The following is a 16,518-nucleotide window of genomic DNA, read 5'->3' as shown; positions in this document are numbered from 1 at the left end:
TGCCCAGATTATAAACCAGAATGTGATACTCACCCTCTTTGAAATAGATCCACATTATAAAACTTCTGGAGCTCCACTGAAAATTCCACAGTTGCCTGAACATCACTCATTTTGATTCCAGATGAAGATTCACTATTTACTAAACAGAGGGAAAGCAACAAAATATAAATAAATAAGGAAGACTTTAGGTCTCTGTTCACATCAGGTTTTCGCTTTATGTTTGGCATATACACTAGAGAAATCTTCTGGCGTATGTGCCAAATGTAAAGGCCCAACATATGGCACTTTATGCCATACAGTGAAATAGATTTCCATGTTAAAAAAAAAAAAGACAAATCATATGCCGCACAATATCCTTTTGTTTTTTAGGGGTCCATTGTTTTCCTGCCCAGCGCAGGAGGACACTATGCTGGTGTCTGCGAAGTCCATAGGGCTTAATGGACACATTCAGCGTATATACCGGGAGTATCTTCCAAGGCATATGCTGAACATACACACCAAACGTGGCGTGAATAGAACTACAAGCTCTACAAATAAGTAGCATAAGATAAAACAAACTTATTAGGACATGCCATAGCTTCACCATTAATGGCAATCCAACCGCTGTGACTTTTGCCAAGCAAAAGAACACAGTAGCTGTTCAGAGTTCCTCCCTGCACAGCATTGCGCACTTGACGTGGGTGGTGTCTCTTCACAGTGCCTGGTTGAGTGCATTGCTGTGCAAGGTGCCCCTCTGTTCCAGGGGTCGACGATCAGTAAGAGATAGCATATCCTAGTGTTGTGCTACATATTCATGTCATCACTTTAACATTTAAGAAGTTCTTTAGTTTGAAGATCTCATAGTATGGAGACCTATCCACTGCCCAAATAGAATTAAAAAAATGGTGCCCTTCGGCAAATAGCAGCTAGCAAACAATATAGCGGGCTCATACTTTGGAGTTCGCTGTATTCATTAGGGGAGCACTCCCTTTCTTTCTTTGCCGCTCTCAGCAGTATTTGATGGCTGCGGTGTCTACATCCAGATACACAGCAACCAGTCAGTCACTGCTGATTGGGGCAAGAGGAGGCGGGAGAGCGCTCCCCTCATGAATACAACGGACTCGTAACTAGGAGTCTACTGTATTCTTCCGCCATTCTATCTGGCCAAATGCCACAAAAAATATTGTGACCTTTAACTAATAGTGCAGCAGACCTGTATCCATACTATACGCCCTCAAACAAGACGGCATAGTATTATATCAGATCAGCTTTAATATACTAATGTATCCTTTACATCAATAATTCAATCTAGTCCCATTACACATACTATTCGAAAACAGGCAATAGCAAAATAATTTCCCTCCCACAAAGTATATGTTCAATTATTTACTCAAAATTTCTTGCATAGCTGTGCCCGAGACTGCACCATTAAAAAACTTTTTATAGTCTGTTATGCGGGGACCAAAAATTATTAGCAGCGTACGCACTGCAATATCTGAGTACAATCGCGTACATACATTCCAGTCCCGTCACGCTGATTCTGAGATTTTCATAGCACTGCCGGGGAATTGGAAGTCTAGTAGAAAAGCCTACTTTGATGATGATAAGACTTTGTGTCATGTGACCGACCCCGCTGCACTCTATGTACTCGCTGTACTACTTCTACTTAAGTTACAGGGTTAAAATTATTAGCAGTGTACTCACTGCAGTATGAGTACACTGCGAATATACATTCCGGTCCCCCGTCGGGCTGATGCTGAGGTTTTCATAGCGCTGCAGGGGGAACCAAAAGTCTAGTTGCAAAGCCTACTTTGATGATGATACGACTCTTTTTCATGTTACCAACCCCGCTGTACTCTAGTAGCAGTAGTACAACGCGTACATAAAGTTAAAGGGGTTATGCGGCTACCAAAAATTATTAGAAGTGCACTCACTGCAGCATAGGAGTACACTGCTAATAATTTTTGGTCCCCGCATAACCCCTTTATAACTTTAGTGTTTTATTATATCTTATAGCCGTTAGAGCAGGGGTCGGGAACCTATGGCTCGCGAGCCAGATATGGCTCTTTTGATGGCCGTATCTGGCTCGCAGACAGGGCTCCTACCTGTCTATGGGAGGGATGCACGTTGCAGCCGCACAGCTCAGTATAGTACACATGACTATGAGAGCGGGGCTGCGGCTGTGTAATTCAGCCACAGCCCCGCTCCTGAGTCCTGACATATGCGCGCGGGGTCAGCATCATGTGATGCGGCCGGCGCTGCACTAATGATCTGCGGCATTGAAGACAGAACATGGCGGGCGCGCTACAAAGCACCCCCATGTTGTCTTCAGTGCCTGAACTGCCGCTCATTAGTGCAGCGCCGGCCGCATCTCCTCATGCTGACCGCGCGCGCACTTCCTGTCAGGAGCGGGGCAATGGCTGTATTACACAGCCGCAGCCCCGCTCTATAACGCCGGAGATCAGAGAACCTCTCATCTCCGCCGTTATTCCCGTGAATGCTGCGATCACAGCTGACTGCAGCATTCAGGGGAAAGTGAGAAGGGGGGATGCCCCTGGATCGCATCACAGGGAATTCCTGTGACGCGATCGAGGGCCATACCATATATGGGCAGACAGCCCAGGGTCTATTGACGGACCCCAGGGCTGTCTGACCATATCTCTTGTTGTTAGGATATACCCAAGTATGTCCTAACAACAGCCTGTGTGCTATCTGTCCACAGGCTAATGTACTGGGATATATCTGATATATGTCAGTACATTAAAGTTTAAAAATAAAGTAAAAACAAAGTATGGTTACATTTTTAAAAAAATATACACCTTCACCTTTTTTACAATAAACATTAAAATAAGTCTCAATACATAAAATACACACATTCAGTAATGGCGCGGACAACAATGTTTTTGCATCATTTATGATGTGTACGCTGTAAAAAAATGAAATAAACACGGCTTTCATTCACTTATTAATGTGAGGCGCGAGGTGCGATGAATTTACCCTCCATGTTCCTCACATTAATAGTAATTAACCCCATCATGTACCTCGCCTATCTGCGCATGCGCGAGTTCAAAGAGACAGAGAGTCCTGGGTCCTGCCGCCGATGGCCATAGTGAAGCGCTCCTGCACGAAATGGTGAGTATATCTTAAATTCTATATTTTAAGGGTAAAAGTTGGGGGTCGTCTTATACGCCCAGTCGTCTTATACGCCGACATATACGGTAGTTCTTTGATGGCCTGATAAGCATTGGCGGCAGTGGTGAGCGGCAGGGAGCATGGACTACATTTCCCATAACTCCCTGCATAGCCGCGCCGTCTGCAAGCACGCACCTGCGTCCCCTAGTGAAGCGGCATCTGCCTCCTCCCTTGTGTCTCCCTTGGACGTTCCAGAAACCCCTGGCTGTGCTGCTGCTTTGAAGGTGAACATTATAACATGGAAATTGTTACACAGCCTCATGGTCAGCAGCAGTGAGCTGCATCAATAAAGGGGCTGTGTAATACAGTGTGTCCCACCAACCCCCCCTTCCCACTTCACCCCTGAAAATAATCCCACATAATCCATAATATAGCCCCCCCCCCCAAAAAAAATAAAAATATGGCCTTAAAAAACATCTGCCACCCATATTACACTCTTGGGGGCTTTAAATTAATCTCTTGTGGGCATAAGAAACTGATTTAAAGGACCACTATCAGGGCAAAAATCTGTTCTGAGCGCTTTATTACAGCTCTGGAGGTCTCCCAGATGGGTCTGAGCCTCTCTTTTTTGTTCATTTTCTGTAAGACCAACACTTTTAAAAGGGCCACTGACAGATACAATTGCTCCAGCGGTCACTTAGTACACAAAGGAGTGTTCCTCTCTGCTGCACTAAGCCACCGCTGGACCTAAACAATAATTTGCTGTAAAATAATAAAATAGATAATTGACATAACTGACAATGCGTTGTGTGACATGTCCAACATTCCAGCTTCTTTCTTCTGCGAATGCCTCAAAGCTGGCATTCTCTCAACATCAGGTGGGAAGAATGCCAGCTTCCAGTCATGCGCAGGAAAAAGAAGAAGCCAGACTGCTGGACTGATGTCATGCATCGCAAGCTCACAATGTAAGTTATTTATTTAATTTTTTTACTGCTAATTACCATTGTTTCAGTCCAGTTGTGGCTTTATACAGCAGGGAGGAGCATTCCTTGCTGTACTAAGTGAACATTGGAGCGATTGATCTGTCAATGGCCCTTTAAACATATTGTACGGCTCTCGCGGAATTATATTTCAAAATATGTGGCGTTTACGGCTCTCTTAGCCAAAAAGGTTCCTGACCCCTGCATTAGAGTATGTTTACACAGATTTCGGCACATACTCCACATCTAAATCCGCGTATCTGTATAGACAGCGCAAACATTTTCTGAACCAGATTTCTCTTTTTTCCGGCCTCTTAATTTGTCTTGTGAGCATAGCCTTAAAAAATAAGTTTGAATTGGTGGATCCCAGGTGCAACAGGGACTTGACAGTGGGTGGTATGGAAAACTGACAGACATGCAGAAAGTAGAGTGGGTTAGGAAGGAGCAAAATGTCTGCATACATTTCCCTATAGCCTCCAAAACGACAACTTACGGATGGTTGCAACTTCCTGTCTTTGCTTACAGTAGGAATAACAGCTTCGGAGCTCTAACATATAAAATACAGTGCAGACTTAAAAGTGAAGAGAACATTCATGAGAACATTAGCACTTTTAAGGAATAGTAAATCTAGAAAACACACAAAAGCATAAAAAAAAAATCTTAAGATCATCCTCTCCTTTATCATATCCTATTTATACTGCAATCAAAACTTTGACATAAATAAATACATAATTCTTCTATATGTATGCCAAGAACCACCCCTTTCACACTAACCTCAAATCATACCTGTCTCTGCCCCTAAAGCAACTGGCTGCAGCAAAAGCCTTTCCACACGGATCTGTCTGCATTAGGTAACCAGGCACACAGCCGTGTCCTCTGCAATATTTCTACACAAACTTTTACTTGTAGTTTCTCTTCAGCGACTTCAATTGAGAAAACAATTGTGACATGCACAGCATGTAAAAGGCAAGATTACTTCCTGCTACAATACTATGGGCATGTTACACTTATGGCCTTAGCTTAAGGTAACGTGACTTTTAAAGCTAGGCCTACACCTAGCTTTCTTAGCTCTCACAACGGAAAAATTTATTTCGCCCTGAAATCGCAATTCACAGAAGCTTGAAAACCTCTTCAAAATTAATCCAGTCAAGCGATAATTTTTTTTTTAAATCTCTAAATGTTAGGATTTCTGAGAGTTTATAAAAAGTAGTAGATAACTTTTTATGTTCTAGAGTAACATGAAAATAGTTTGGAAAACGCTCATTAAAAAGGTATGGATTACTCTATAGTAAAAAAAAAATAAAAAATCTTACTACAAAAAGTATAGGTGTAGCCCTACCCTGACCATGTGTTCTGTCAAGTGAGTGAAATACAATCTTTTTAAAAGTCTAATTATGCTCCTACCACAAGAAGAAAAAAAAAATACTGGCGTACATTATTTTTACTGTTGACTTTAATAAACTGCTGCAATTACACTGTCTATTTGAAATGCTGCCCAGGTTCAAAAGAACAAAAATTGCAGCCCTCTGGTTAACAAACACAATTCTAACACATACGTGTACAACCAGAAACAAAACCACTAACAAAGTAAATAAATCACTTTCCATGAAAAAAAGTTGTGCACACCATCATGTAAACCAACAGGCACACACTATTAACTCATCAGATGGTAAACACTTGCATAGGCCATATTTCCTTCATAGTTACATGGTTTCCATCGCCTGAGATTTCCTGCAGCTCATGTTTCAGCTTTGCTGTGTAGACTGGGACACAGTAAGAAGTATCATCTCCTTATCACTAGACGGAGGGGAATTTAGTGATAGGTGGCAGCTCTATTGCACTGCTGGAGCCCTAGATAAAGCAGAATATAGCAGTCACACTACCAAGTGAAAGGGGCTGAGTTGCAGTACCAGGCATAGCCACAGTTATGGACAATGCTGAAGTGCCTGAATAAACATTCATTAGTATAGCAGGCTTCTTGGGGGACGGACCCCACTGTTCAAACAATCGATGGCCTATCCTAAATGTACAGCTGGGAAGAAAACGCTATATAAAATAGCAAGTAATGCAGTTTTTAAACAAAGTATTCTATCATTTTTATAATATAATCTGAGTAATATTTCACAAAATATCTGGAAAATCCCCTTTAAAATCTTGTTTCAACATGCTTAATCCCTCTTGTATATTTTTTTAAGTGTTCAAAAATTGTTTGCAATCAGAACGCTTGCCAGAAAAAGGGCATACACAAATAGAAAATTCCTATAATATACAGGGATAAATTGTTCACTGAGAAAAACTATTGTTAATCATTAATAAAAATCCTTACATCTATGACCAGCTGAATACAGTCTCATATCTGGTGCTCTTACTGGCTAAAAATATATTTGTATTTGTAGAATGTATGTCATTGCAAATTCACCCAGTGAGATAGAGCTGAAGTGTTAGGCCTCATGCACACGACCGTAGCCGTGTGCACGGCCGTGATTTTCGGGTCGGCCGGCTGCGGACTGTCAGCCGCGGGCCGCCCGCAAATCGTAGGACATGCACATGGCTGCCGTCATTGTTTTCAATCAGCCCGGACCACAGAAGATGTCCGTAATAGGACATGCCCGTTCTTTCTGCGGTGCGGGTTCCCGGGCCATGCACGGACCGTAAAAACTACGGTCGTGTGCATGGCCCCATAGAAAAGAATGGGGCCGCAATTCTCCCGGTGATTTTCGGGGGAATTGCAGCCGCAAAAACACGTTCGTGTGCATGGGGCCTTAGGTTAACATCTCTGAACGTACATACAGATCTACATTATTAAGCAGGGCAAATCAATTTGTGGGCCTTACCTCTGACGAAGGAGTTCCCATTGCAGCTCATTTCCAATTATCCATGCTTGCTGCCATAAACACATTGTCTGTACCTTTGAAAGAAAAATAGAAATTCCTTGCTATTAATATTTCATACGCTCGCTGTTCTTGTAAGGACGTACGCACAGACTAATCAATGAACACTAAAAGCTTTTGCTTCCTGCCTTTCCCATCCATTCACTCAGAGTTATCTAGTGTAAGCTGCATTAGGGAAGACCTTTCTATTCTACTGCTCGAAACCGCCATAAATGGCCAAAAAACCCAGACCATCGAAACTTCATTACTTATAGTACTGTTGAATAAAATGTGCACCTTTATGCACAAAATTATATCTCAAAGAGAAATGTCAGGAGGTAGGGGCCTCTAGAACAAAGGGACTGCAGTGCTCTTCAGAGAGTCTCCGGTCTGCCTCTCTTAGATTCAGCCATAGACTATAATAGCATGACTGCATTGCTTTCAAGTGAAAAGGAGAGGCCAATGGGAGCATTTCCAATAATAGCAATGAGATAGGGAATTGCTAGTTATGCAATTTCATATGTAAACCACCTCGTATATTTACTCCCAGTCATCAGACATAAGGTCAGGAACTTAGAAGAGCCGTCTAAAAGTACACCAGAAAAAAATACTAAAAGACTCCTGCTATATTACGTACTTTATTACCCTTTACAAGGCCCCCTAAACCTACATTAAAGTAGAGAACATAGGACATGAAGAAGAGGGGTAGTTCCATCAGGGTAGACCCTATCCAGATTATGCCTTGATGAGCCTGAGCAGAAAGCTGCTTAAAAGAGCGCCTCTCACTCTGATGGGTCAGTGTGACCATGTATTACATTGTTGCCCATTACTTAAATGGGCACCATGTATCAATACATTGTGGCCAGACAAAAAAAACAAAAACGGATAGTTGGGTCGGGTCCATTTTGAGAAGACTTTGTCCAGTCAGATAGCCCCAGAACAAAAATCAGGAAGATTTACTATTCAAATTTAGCCAGAATTTTGGCACACATAACGTACACCACATTTTTTTATAGTTATATATACTTTTTGTGCCTCCATCGAGAATGTTCGTGGCTTGGGGAAACAAGGAATGTGACCTAACATAAAAGGGGGCGTGGCTTTAGTGTGAAGAAAGTTTATTTAGAGCAAGCCAACGAAGAGCCAAAACCGTCTAAAAATGTGCCAAAATTATCTTACATCCAAGCTGTTAAATGGGTTGTCTGGTTGAGCAAATTAGCGTTATATTTTGTACAAATAAAAGTTAAAGAATTTTCCAATTAATTTATGTATTAAATTCCTCACAGTTTTTAAAGGCTTTGTTACACTTTTTTTTGTTTTGTTTTTAATAAAAAATTGGTATCAATGTGTTTGTGCAATTTTGCAATTACTTTTTATTAAAAAATATTTTAACTTTTTAAGACACAGCTGCTTTGTATCCTGTATACAGAGCAGCTGTATCTAGCTCTGAAACCTGTAATTGTCAGGTCAGCGGCACTATTCATAAATTTAGATGTGATAGACAACAAGTGGATCATGCATGTTGACCCGCTGTCACTGAATACAGAGCAGCTGTACCTCAAAAGGTAAAAGTAATTTTTAATAAAAAAAAAAAGTATTTAGAAAGTTACACCAAACCCACTGATACACATTTTTATAAAAAACAAACAAAAAAAAACAAAAAAACACGTTTTCAAAAGGTGTACATAGCCTTTAAAAACTGTGCATGTTATTTAGTAGAAACATTCATTAATTCATTACATGGTCATTTGAAGATCACACAGGTGCACAACCTGTTGCAGTTACAGTATGTGATATCAGAGCTGTGTTTTCTAAGGCTGGGTTCACATGGTGCATTTTGTTGTGTTTTCAGCATGCACTTTTAGCATGCGCTTTTTTGTTTTGCTTGATGAACTTGTTTAGCAGCCAAAACAAATAAAGCATGGTAAAAAGTCAACAAAAACACACCATGTGTACCCAGCCTTAGAAGACACCGCTCTGATACACATACTGCAACAAGTTGTGCACCTGTGTGATCATCAAATGACCACGGACAGAATTTTATCCACTGGAAGTAAAAAATGAATGGTCCTACTTAACAACAACAAGCAGAGATCTTGAAATCCTTGAGGAATACAGAATGTATGTTGGAAATTTGTATAACTTTTACAAAAAAATAACATTAATTTGCTGAAAGTGGACTACCCCTCAATAAATCTGCAACTGTGTCCTCAGCTGATTAGCCAAGAGGAATCAAATGACCCACTTACAGGCTGTTTCATAGTCCGTGAGCGGTTTAGGTGATCTTCCGTGGCAATGTTTAGAGACACTAAGCATATTTGTCTGATGTCATTTACGCAGTTTTGATTTAATTCAGACATTCATAAAATCCACCTTGCAACATTGCATTAATCGCTATCATTTTATTGTGCCATTCTCTTTTCAAAATAAATTCATATTAAAATACATAGTGTGTTTGTATTTCTATTCCAAACTAGTGCATACATTTGAGATTGTTAATGGATATTACCTATCATTTTACATTTTGCAAGTAATGGTTTCCGGTAAAACCATGGACCATAAAGTCAATGGGTTCGGTCGGCGGTGTCCGTGGTGCAATGGACCCAGCACTTTGTTATTCCCTTGTTCTGCTCCTCTATAGAGGTCTTAGCATGTTAATGTGACATGTCAAAAGATGATCTTATGCTGCATGCATGAAGGGTTTTTTTCAATTTATTTTTAGAAGCACTGCCTCTCTCCAGCCCTTCTTAGAATACATAACTTCATTCCTCTATATGCCAACATGACTTTACATCCATTCAATAAAAAAATGGGGAAAGCCAAACTGAGCAAGTCTAGAAGCTCCAACCTAAAGACTTCATATCCAGGATAGGCGTACCTTTTAGATCAGTGATGGTTACATGCGACTCCTATCAGTAAGCAGTGTGGCCCAGGAAAAGGTATAGGGTACATTTGTCATGATAATGATTAGGTAGGAGTGCTTTACACAACCAAGGTAAATAGAGGGCCTGTTCTCTATCAATGCTATATAGCATGTGGCATCTGAAAAATTTGACCAAAAAAACACCAGATCTTGGCTGTGGGAAACGGGGGAATATTTTTGATTTTAAAAAAAGACAAAAAATCTAGACTGAACAGAAATGTCAAATATATTCATGTAAAGATATGTTCCCACTGGCGTCATGGCTTCCATTTATAAAAGAAGCTATGACTCTGTGCCAGATATTTGTACAAGCATTCCATCATTTTTACAGCAAGGAAAATCGCTGCATGGTGCGTTATTCTTGTCAAAAGTGATGGAATTACCAATATTCAGTTTGACTCCCACTGCCTGACTAAAAAAGATAGCTAGCATGTTGAGAAATATACTAGGCTTCTTTTAAGGATCAAACTTGGGAATTGATTGCCAAGAGCTCCCGCAACACATTTATTTTAGAAACATCCAATAAAGTACGGTTCTGTTGGTACTTAGTTACAGGTTACCCACCTATGTGCCATAGCTATATCGCTATGTGCTGCCACATAAACTCAGTAGAACGTTCCTGCAGAGTTCGGACAATGAATATACATTACCTCCAGCCAGGACGTGATGTGTATTTAGACTCCTGTCACTTCTCTGTGATTTACAGCATAGCAGGCGTAGTCTCACGAGATTACGCTGTAAACTGTCATTTACAGCGAGATCTCGCTGTGCTGTGCATCACAGAGAAGTGACAGGAGTCTGAACAAACATCACGTCCTGGCTGGAGGTAATGTCTATTCATTGTCATGACACTGCAGTAACGTTATACTATGTTTATGTGGCAGCACATAGCTATATCGCTAGTGCTGTGTAAATGAATGGAGAGAAGTGTATGAAACGGATTGGTCAGCGTCATACACTTCTCTCCATAACGCCCACTTGGCCATATAGTAAAACACGCCCAGTTGTCCATTGAGAAACTCATTAGCATAAAGCTAATATAGGTCATAACTCCGTCAAAAATGATTGTTTTTCTAAATAAAAAACACTGCTGTAATCTACATTACAGCGCCGATCACATCATGTACAATATAGGCCGCTTATAATGTAGTGACAGAGCCTCTTTAAACAAACTAAGTGTTTGGGCATCCAGTTGGCAAACAAAGTTTAATGTAGATACATGTAAAGTTATGCATCTGGGTACAAACAACTTGCATGCATCGTATGTCCTAGGGGGAGCTACACTTGGGGATTCACTTGTTGAGAAGGATCTGGGTGTACTTGTAAATCCTAAACAAAATAACAGCATGCAATGTCAATCAGCTGCTTCACAGGCCAGCAAGATATTGTCGTGTATTAAAAGAGGCATGGACTCGCGGGACAGGGATGTAATATTACCACTTTACAAAGCATTAGTGAGGCCTCATCTAGAATATGCAGTTCAGTTCTGGGCTCCAGTTCATAGAAAGGATGCCCTGGAGTTGGAAAAAAATACAAAGAAGAGCAACAAAGCTAATAAGGAGCATGGAGAATCTAAGTTATGAGGAAAGATTAAAAGGATTAAACCTATTTAGCCTTGAAAAAAGACGACTAAGGGGGACATGATTAACTTATATAAATATATTAATGGCACATACAAACAATATGGTGAAATCCTGTTCCATGTAAAACCCCCTCAAAAAACAAGGGGGCACTCCCTCCGTCTGGACAAAAAAAGGTTCAAGCTGCAGAGACGACAAGCCTTCTTTACTGTGAGAACTGTGAGTCTATGGAATAGTCTACCGCAGGAGTTGGTCACAGCAGGGACAGTAGACGGCTTTAAAAAAGGCTTAGATAATTTCCTAGAACAAAAAAATATTAGCTCCTATGTGTAGAAATGTTCTACCTTCCCTTTTCAGATCCCTTGGTTGAACTTGATGGGCATGTGTCTTTTTTCAACCGTACTAACTATGTAACTGGAAATATGGTCAGACAGCCCTGGGGTCCCTCAATGGACCCTGGGCTGTCTACCCATATATGGAATTGCCCTTGATCGCGTCACAGGAATTCCCTGTGACGCGATCCAAAGGGCATCCCCTATTCTCATTTTACCCTGAATGCTGCGGTCAGCTTTGATCGCAGCATTCAGGGGAATAGCGGCGGAGATGAGAGGTTTCTCTGAACTCCACCGCGGGGCTGCGGCTGTGTAATACAGTCATTGCCCCGCACCTAACAATAAGTGAGTGCACGGTCAGCATGAGGTGATGGGACCAGCGCTGCACTAATGAGTGGCGGCGCAGGTACCGAATACAGTACATGGGGGTGTTTTGCAGTGCGCCCGCCATGTTCTGTCTTAACTGCCTGCGCTCATTAGTGCAGCACTGGTCGCATCACATCATGCTGACAATGCGCGCACTTCTCAGGAGCGGGGCAATGGCTGTATCACACAGTCACAGCCCCTCTCTCATACATTCATGTATTACTATACTGAGCTGTGGGGCAGCACAGGTTATTACCGATATGCATGAAATAACAATATTGGACCGTTTGATGGTGCACGGTATCTAAACATTATCGAAGTTTCGATGCATCGTGCATCCCTAACTCAAAGTGCAACAGCTTTGGAAGAAAGTGTATGAAGTATTTTGTAGAGTGACAGACCTTTATCGCCACCTCCACCCTGCAAAGTACTAAAAGGCAAATGAATCCCTAATGCGATCGTCTGACCTATAAACTGGTTTCTGCAATTTTTCTAGCAACAAAACAAGTTATAGTTGAGGTGATACACAGGGTAATGTGTTAGGCTTTGTTCACATCTGCGTCGGGGTCCCATTCTGAGGGAAACCTTGACAGAAAGGGACCCCCCCAACGCAGATGTGAACGAAGCCTTACATGTCATATAAACAACTGACTAATATACTGGAAGAAGCACTAGAAAAATTCACACATCTGGTACTCGTGGACAAATTTATCTTTCCATTCTCCTCTGCTCAAAATTCTTTGCATTGTGTCAATTGAGGTTCTTAGACACCACCTTGCGTCGGTGTTCACATTCCTCTTTCTTCCCCCAATGCCCTTCGGCTTTTATGGAAAATCGTATTACTTTTTGCTACCAATCGTTTACTGCAGCTTTTCAGAGGTGAGGTCATCTCTGCGGCCAGACATTGGTTGCAACAGTCAGTCACGTGTCCATGGAGAAAACATCATAGCCCTCAAAAGTCCTCTTTAAGAGGAGAATTGCCTATTAAATGCTACGATTACAAAGTGTGATTTGACAACACAGATGTTAAATAAAACTATCAAGGGAAACACCATGACACAACATCCGTGCAGAGAGACTTGCTTGCCAAGTAATATTTCAATATTTTAGCCTAATACACAGTGCAATATCGCTTGTAACGTATTCATGATGTAATGTATTTGTCACGCCTGTGGGGTATGTGGACCCACTAGGCCTCTCCGCCGTAGCGGAGAAGCAGCTGGCCAAACAACAATCAATAACAGTCTCTCGGATAAGAGTACCTCGGGAGATGATCTGGCAGATACTCGAAGAGGCAGACACGTGGCTCAGATGATGCTTGGTGTGGCAGATGACACCAGACGTGGCAGATGAGGCACACACAGAACTCCAACAATAGGCTTAGGCTCAGAAACAAATACAGAAACAGGATACAGGAACACTGGGAGCAGGATACAACTAAGGAAACATTTACATAGTCCAGGGTGCAAAGGGATTGGCTAGGAAAACTTTTACTTTGGTGCACGCGTTTGTCCTTTAAGGCCGGGAGGAGTGTGCGTGCTGCCTATGGGCGACAGTGGGGAACTGCAGCCGTGTGTGCTGGCATCTCTGGGAGGAGAGATGCCGGTAGGAAGAGTGTGTCCAGCGGTCGCGGCTGTCAAGGGTAAGTAGGTTCTGCTGGCCGCGGGGGCAACAGTTCCCCTCCCCCTCTCTCCTTAGGTCTGGAGCGTAGGAGGAACTTTATTAATGAGAATTGGGGAATTGATGTTCTCCTCTGGCTCCCAGGACCTCACCTTAGGACCAAACCCTTTCCAGTCCACAAGATAGATAGTCTTTCCTCCTACCATCTTATAGTCCAGAATCTCCTTTACCGCAAAGATGTCAGAAGAACCGCTTGGAGCAACTGCAGAATGAAAAGATTAACTGTAGCGGTTCTGGACCACAGGCTTAAAGAGGCTCTGTCACCAGATTTTGCAACCCCTATCTGCTATTGCAGCAGATAGACGCTGCAATGTAGATTACAGTAACGTTTTTATTTTTAAAAAACGAGCATTTTTGGCCAAGTTATGGCCATTTTTGTATTTATGCAAATGAGGCTTGCAAAAGTACAACTGGGCGTGTTGAAAAGTAAAAGTACAACTGGGCGTGTATTATGTGCGTACATCGGGGCGTTTTTACTACTTTTACTAGCTGGGCGTTCTGATGAGAAGTATCATCCACTTCTCTTCAGAACGCCCAGCTTCTGGCAGTGCAGATCTGTGACGTCACTCACAGGTCCTGCATCGTGTCGGCCACATCGACACCAGAGGCTACAGTTGATTCTGCAGCAGCATCAGCGTTTGCAGGTAAGTAGCTACATCGATTTACCTGAAAACGCCGATGCTGCTGCAGAATCATCTGTAGCCTCTGGTGCCGATGTGTCCTCGCTCGTCTGACACGATGCAGGACCTGGGGAAGTGACGTCACAGCGTGATCTCTCGAGAACACGGCTGTGTCTGCACTGCCAGAAGCTGGGCGTTCTGAAGAGAAGTGGATGATACTTCTCATCAGAACGCCCAGCTAGTAAAAGTAGTAAAAACGCCCCGATGTACGCACATAATACACGCCCAGTTGGACTTTTACTTTTCAACACGCCCAGTTGTACTTTTGCAAGCCTCATTTGCATAAATACAAAAATGGTCATAACTTGGCCAAAAATGCTCGTTTTTTAAAAATAAAAACGTTACTGTAATCTACATTGCAGCGCCTATCTGCTGCAATAGCAGATAGGGGTTGCAAAATCTGGTGACAGAGCCTCTTTAAAGGAACAGTGTCATCACAAATTATTTTTTTATATGTTAAAGATGTTAGTGCTTTATTAAAAACGTTTATATTCATTTGTGTGTTTGTGTTTTACTTTTTCTTATTTTTACACTTTTTCTTCCCTATGGGGGCTGCCATTTTTTGTTCCATTTCTGTGTGTGTCGATTAACGACACATACAGACATGGAATACGGCAGCCACAGTCCCATAGGGACTGCGAACGGCTCCCGTCCCATTGACTGCAGTGTACGGCGTCTGTGTGGGAACTGCGCATGCGCCGCTCCCACACAGTCCTATTCGAAATTGGCGCCGTCCGGCGCCATTTTCCTGTGGACCGGAAGTCGCGGCCGGACAGTAATATTACTACTTCCGGTCGCGGCTTCCGGATTTGTGCACTTGCACCAGCGGCAGCAAATGGAGCGGACGGGCCGGAGGGAGCCGCGGCGGCAGGAGCAGGTAAGAGATTTCAATGTATGTTCGTGTTTGTGTGTGTTTACTACTGTATGTAAACCTACTACACTGTGGGTTAGCTCAAAAAATGGCGACACACAGTGTAGGAGGTTACATCGTTCAAACCCCTCGTTTATCCCGGCACTAGCCAGGATAAAGGAGGGGGGGATGCTGAGAGCTCACTAGAGCGAGGGCTTTTAACCCAATGTTGCAATGCTGCAATTTTGGGAACAGCTCCATCTAGTGACCAAAAATGGGTAGTATTATAAATTAGAAATAATTTATAATATTACATGGACTCGTGCAAAAAAATAAAAAAAATTTGAACAATGTTTAATCACCCACACACTAAATGTTTAATTTTTAAAAAAAAAACATGTTTTTCTGGCAACACATTCCCTTTAAGGAGGGACACATTAAACGAGTTGGGGATTGAGGCTACGAGGCAGCCGAAGCTTATAGGATACAGGGTTTATTTGTTGCAGGTCTTCGAAAGGTCTGAGGAACCTGGGAGCAAACATGTAAGAGGGAATTTTTAAATGAAGATTTCTTGAAGATAGCCAGACCTTGGTTCCAGGAAGAAAATTAGGAGGTTCTCTTCTCTTCCTATGAACATTTCTCTTCATGCGGTCGACCGCCCGTAGGATAGAGGACCTGGTCTGCTGCCAGATATGAAGAAAGTCTCCAAATGCAGAGTTAGCTGCGGGTACTTGAGATCTAGCAGGCACTGCAATAGGAACACGTGGATGTTGGCTTTATATGATGAAGAATGGAGTAGAGGCAGTAGATTAACTCGTGTGGTTGTTGTAGGAGAACACGGCCCAGGAAAGAAGCTGCACCCAGTTGTCATGCTAAAACAGAAATGAAATGGAGGCAGGTAAATCTCCAATATTTGATTAATTCTCTCGACTTGACCATTAGACTGAGTATGATAGGCAGAGGAAAGGCCCAATTTTACATCAAGGAAGTTTACAGACAACTCTCTAGAATTTTGAAGTAAATTGTACCCCCTGATCTGACACAATAAGGAGAGGCAGTCCGTGCAGACGGAAGATACGATGTATGAAGAATTTGCCAGATGAGGAGCAGAGGGAAGACCCGTTAGTGGGGTGCAATGTGCCATCT

The 16,518-nt window shown here is 42.3% G+C and overlaps 1 protein-coding gene across 4 annotated transcripts in view; it reads right to left on the bottom strand.

The window, feature by feature from the left end:
* Positions 1-16,518, bottom strand: part of FAM135A (family with sequence similarity 135 member A) — a 113,187-nt gene that overhangs the window by 70,919 nt on the left and 25,750 nt on the right. For 3 of the 4 annotated variants that reach the window (XM_075862003.1, XM_075862005.1, XM_075862006.1), the window contains exons 2-3: positions 6,926-6,999; positions 34-139 (exon numbers count right to left, since the gene is read on the bottom strand). In XM_075862003.1, coding sequence (XP_075718118.1) covers positions 34-139; positions 6,926-6,956 — 137 coding nt within the window. In that variant the 5' untranslated portion in view covers positions 6,957-6,999. Of the gene's footprint in view, positions 1-33; positions 140-4,584; positions 4,608-6,925; positions 7,000-16,518 lie in introns of those variants that run through there. The other variant, XM_075862004.1, reaches the window with a different exon arrangement.

This window comes from Rhinoderma darwinii, chromosome 4, assembly GCF_050947455.1.
Source record: "Rhinoderma darwinii isolate aRhiDar2 chromosome 4, aRhiDar2.hap1, whole genome shotgun sequence".
Lineage (NCBI taxonomy): Eukaryota > Metazoa > Chordata > Amphibia > Anura > Rhinodermatidae > Rhinoderma > Rhinoderma darwinii.
Note: the sequence above shows the minus strand (reverse complement) of the source record. Positions and strands in the feature narration are given on the sequence as shown.